The 5,000-nt window shown below is 38.1% G+C and overlaps 1 protein-coding gene across 5 annotated transcripts in view; it reads left to right on the top strand.

Annotated features, from left to right (window-relative positions):
- The window catches only part of LOC125026347 (phytanoyl-CoA dioxygenase, peroxisomal-like), a 7,386-nt gene that overhangs the window by 1,010 nt on the left and 1,376 nt on the right, over positions 1 to 5,000 (top strand). For 3 of the 5 annotated variants that reach the window (XM_047614728.1, XM_047614727.1, XM_047614726.1), the window contains exons 2-5: positions 1,224 to 1,409; positions 1,794 to 1,970; positions 2,492 to 2,707; positions 4,401 to 5,000. The exon at positions 4,401 to 5,000 is cut by the window's right edge and continues 1,376 nt beyond it. In XM_047614728.1, coding sequence (XP_047470684.1) covers positions 1,224 to 1,409; positions 1,794 to 1,970; positions 2,492 to 2,707; positions 4,401 to 4,601 — 780 coding nt within the window. In that variant the 3' untranslated portion in view covers positions 4,602 to 5,000. Of the gene's footprint in view, positions 1 to 738; positions 868 to 950; positions 991 to 1,223; positions 1,410 to 1,793; positions 1,971 to 2,491; positions 2,708 to 4,400 lie in introns of those variants that run through there. The other 2 variants (XM_047614729.1, XM_047614730.1) reach the window with 2 other exon arrangements.

The raw sequence follows: 5,000 nt of genomic DNA, 5'->3' as shown, positions 1-5,000 counted from the left end.
CCTTCTCCTTCTCCTTCTCCTTCTCCTTCTCCTTCTCCTTCTCCTTCTCCTTCTCCTTCTCCTTCTCCTTCTCCTTCTCCTTCCCCTTCCCCTTCCCCTCTCCCTCTCCCTTCCTTTCCCTTTCCCTCATTCCCTCTCCCCTCTCTCCCCTCTCCCCTCTCTGTCCTCTCTGTCCTCTCTCTCCTCTCTCTCCTCTCTCTCCTCTCTCCCCTCTCTCCCCTCTCTCCCCTCTCTCTCCTCTCTCTCCTCTCTCCCCTCTCTCTCCCCTCTCTCCCCTCTCTCTCCCCTCTCTCCCCTCTCTCCTCTCACTCTCTCCCCTCTCTCCTCTCACTCTCTCCTCTCTCTCCTCTCTCTCCTCTCACTCTCTCCTCTCTCTCTCTCTCTCCTCTCTCTTCTCTTTCCTCTCTCTTCTCTTTCCTCTCTCTCCTCTCTCTCCTCTCTCTCTCTCTCTTCTCTCTCTTCTCTCTTCTCTCTTCTCTCTCTTCTCTCTCTCTCTCTCTCTCTCTCTCTCTCTCTCTCTCTCTCTCTCTCTCTCTCTCTCTCTCTCTCTCTCTCTCTCTCTCTCTCTCTCCTCTCTCTCTCTCTCTCTCTCTCTCTCTCTCTCTCTCTCTCTCTCTCTCTCCTCTCTCTCTCTCTCTCTCTCTCTCTCTCTCTCTCTCTCTCTCTCTCTCTCTCTCTCTCTCTCTCTCTCTCTCTCTCTCTCTCTCTCTCTCTCTCTCTCTCTCTCTCTCTTTGTTCTTCCTCTATCTACCTTTGTAATTAATCTTATCAGTCCCAAGATATATATTCTTCCCTGCCACTTCAGAAAGGCTATTTTGGTACCTAGAAACGCATCTGCCTATTTGATAGACCTGGGCTTGGAGCACAGTAAGTTCATTTCAATGGCATTTTCTTAATATCTATTAAAAGTTAGGGAAGAATAAGAAGTGATACTGTCAAATTATTTTCAGTGTCTTCACATCTTTGCATCTGATATTGGAAACAGGTGATGTTAGTACAACAGATTATCTGTCTAAATGTTAATTTGTCAATCTGTGTATCTGGTTGTCTATCTATCTGTCTATCTATCAATTTGTTTACCTCTCAGTATATATGTATGTATGTTATATATTTATGTATGAGAAATACATTTCCTGAGTTCACCATTGCAGAATTGTTTGTCAGAAATTAGTTTTCATTTAGGATAAAGTTTGATCCTCAATATTTCTCTTCTTTCACATAAGATGAAGTTCCTAACACCTGAGCAGAAGAAATTCTACGATGACAACGGCTATGTTGTCATCGATGTTCTGACCAAAGAGCAGACGGATGAACTGAGCCGTGATTACGATGACATCTTTAAGCGGAAGGCCGATTCTAATTTGGAGGCTACGTGGCAGGGTGACTGGAATAAGAAAGCAGGCGTGACGGTGAGTCTTATTTTTGGTTCTTTGTCTCAGGGGTGTGGCATGTCAGAACTGCCTTTGGACGGTGAGGTGAAATGCTCTTCTTTTTTAAGGTTCTTTACTATATGGTGAGTTAGGAGTTTTTAATGATTATCTTTATATTTGGAGATTGACCTTTTGGGTTGTTTTGAGGTGGTTAATGTGTTTAAAAGTTGATGCTCTAGTTTTCAAAGAGATGCTACTATAAGGTGCTGTATAACAAAACCATTGTATTTTGTATACAGTAAAGATGTTGCATTACTGCCTTGCTATAGAATGTTTAGTTTCAAAATCTTTTCTCTATAGTCATGTAAAAAAAGAAAGAAAGAAAACACAATATATTAATGCTATATTCTCTGGACCCTCTAGCAAGTACAGTCAATACACGGACTTCAGATGCACTCGGCAGCCTTTACACGCTTGTTGCTCCACGAGAAGATGCTTGATGCTTGTGAAGACGTAATGAACACGTCGGATATTCTCTTACACCACACCAAAGCGCACTTGAAGCCTCCCGGCACTGGTTCTCCATTTCCCATGCATCAGGTAATGAAGCTTTAATGAGGCAGGAGTGAAAGAATTTTTCCATTTATTTCAAGTTTTTGCTTGAGATATCGTTTCCTGTTTTATTGGTTCCAGTGATTTGCTTGTAGCTTTTGTTAATATGGGTTTTGATTATACGTGGAAATGAAATTGGTAATGATTTTAAAAGTAACGATAATAAAGCTAAGGATGAAAATGATGATGATGGTAATGAGGATAATAATACTGATACTGTACGTACTACTAGTAACAGTGGTAATGATATTGAGGATATTGTTAAGAATGATAATGCTGGTGATTATGATGATGATGATTATTTGATTTGAAATAATGTTAGCATTTTGTAGTGAGTAATACAAATTAATAAAGAAAATAAGTTGAAAACTCATGAATTTAACATAAAAGCCAAAAAAATATCATATGCAGGATATACTTAAGGGAAAAGAAAAGGTAGAGAAAAACAGATATTGATGAAAACAACTCCAGCTGAGCAAAGACGCCTAAGTATTCCACACTACTTTCAGGACTACCACTACTTCCCCTTTAAGAATGACTCCATGATAGCCGTGTTTGTGAGCCTGGACGACGCTGACCCCCAGAACGGAGGGCTGTGCGTGTACCCGGGTTCGCACAAGCTCGGCCCTCAGGAAGACTGCAGCAGTGTCCCTGGATGGCACTACCTTAGCCAGGAGAAGTTCCCCATAGAGAAGGCAACACCACTTACCCTAAAGAGAGGACAGGTAGGTGATCCTCAGAGGCAAGGAAGGTGTCTTTGACTTGGAGATTAGAAGTGTGTGGATGGTTTTCTTCTAATGTGATAATGGTGTCCTTGATTTAGATATTAGCAGTGAATAGGTGGTCTCCTAACGTAGTGAAGATATCACTGATTTAAAAATTAGATATGAGTAGAGGGTCACCTAAAGCAAGAGAGGTGTTTTTGATTTTTAGATTGGAAATGGGCACGTGGTCTTCTAATGCAGTGGACGGGTATTTGATCGAAAGATTAGAAGTGAATGGGTGATCTATGGAAAGAAGGGTATCTTTAACGTAGGGATTAGAATTCAGTGGATGGTATTCTAAAGCAAGTAGTGGATTTGATTTAGAAATTAAGAAGAGAGTGGTTGATCCTAAGAGGCAAGTGAAGTTACCCCGTGCTTTAGGGACTAGAAATTTTGAGGGTCTTCTGAGGTAAATGAAGTGTCAGAGATGGAGATAGAGATTGAGAAGTGAGTGGTTGGTCCAGTGTGAGTTGTCTCTGCTTTAGAGATTTAGTAGTAATGAAAAGAGAATTTGGAAGAAATACAATAACCTGGATTTTAAATTGAAACGGTAAATAACAACATCTTGAGAAATAAAGTCATATCTTTCTGACCGATTGATCGTTGTCTTTAGCTTTAGTGAAAGGAGCATTTTCTCCATGATTTTTATTATAGCATATGCATTATTATAGCAGTTGTACAAATGGGCAATAATGATGTGACAAAGACATTTGGGTTTTATAACTTCATACTTTGTTTGAGATCACTGATACAGTAATTTGAAGAAGGAAGCTTGCAATGTTTTTATAAAGGAAATTAAGGTTTATAAAGAGAGAAATCTTGTTACAAAGTATATGTTTGTGGATGACTTTTTTGAAAAGGAGATATTTAGTGTATTCTCTTTGATAGCACCTCTGTTAGAAGCTCTGAGAAAAATTAAAAGTTGAAGATAATGGGAAATACAGTAGATAGGTAGTAATGGCTGGATAAGGGAATAAAACAAAGGTAGTTGTGCATCTTGATTGATAGTGAAGGCATTAATTTATGAAAAAGCGTGAAGAATGGAATTTAGTATTTCAAAAGGAAATTTGTCTTGCTTATGATGTATAACATTTATGTGCTATGGGAGTGTATATTGCCCCAGAAATCTATTTCAGAAAATATGTTATTGTTTTTTTTTATCAGTAATGTGAATGCTAAACTTGGCATGGCTCATTTTTTTCTAAGACCAAAAGATACTAGGATAATTTGTTTCTCTAGATTCTTTTATTAAAAGATGTCACTTGGGTTTATAGTTGACTTTCTTCTCCATCATGAATTTCTGTAGAACTAGGATGGTGTTTTTGTATGAATAATATTAGATTTGTGAATACATAGTTAGTGTGTCTTGATATTTAATTATTTATTAATTTATACCTATGCTTTCTTTTTCTTTTGTTACTTTTTTTTACTTATATTTATCATTTGTAAGATGTAAATCCACTCCTATACACTTCCATATAGAATGTTTAATGTTTATGTTAATATACATGTTCAAGAGAATATGGATAAGGTCTTTGACACCAGGATGAGGTATTTTCTTTTTTAAAGGAAGGAATGTTACTCATCAGTATGTTTCATTTGTGAAATAGAATAGAGAAATCAGACTCAAACCCAGTGTTGTTTTTCCTCCCAGGTGGTCATTTTCTCGTACCTGCTCATTCACGGGTCATATGACAACACCAGTGACAGGGTCCGCCGCATGTTCCTCATCCAGCTGATGGGGGCCGATGATACACCCATGGCCGACATGCATAGATCAGCGTGCCAGAAGATGGTGTTGCGGGGGAAGTGCTTGTGGCGGCTTGCGGATGTCACAAAGCGCTTTGATGATTAGAGCATCGAGACAGGAGAACAGGAACAGGTGGTGGCTGTATTCAGTGTGTGGTTATTCCGATGGAGAAGGCTTAGTTGCGCTGAAGTTTATTTTACTGTTATTATTTTTAGTACTTTACTCTTTTATCATATGTTATATGTCATATATTATTTTTTTTATAGGAAATTTGAAGATGGTTAGGTTATTAAAAATTAATGTCTAATTCAATTTATTTTATAAATTACTTATCACTGGAACACATTTTTTTATTGTTAGCCTTAATCATTCAATCTTTTTCTAGCAATTACAGCATCATCCCATCCAGTTTATATTCTATTTCACAAAATAAACCTGTAATTGTTAACAATGATAATATATAAATTTGTACCTTAAAAAAAAAACATTTGGATGCAGATTTTA

Source organism: Penaeus chinensis, chromosome 6 (assembly GCF_019202785.1).
Source record: "Penaeus chinensis breed Huanghai No. 1 chromosome 6, ASM1920278v2, whole genome shotgun sequence".
Classification (NCBI taxonomy): domain Eukaryota; kingdom Metazoa; phylum Arthropoda; class Malacostraca; order Decapoda; family Penaeidae; genus Penaeus; species Penaeus chinensis.
Note: the sequence above shows the minus strand (reverse complement) of the source record. Positions and strands in the feature narration are given on the sequence as shown.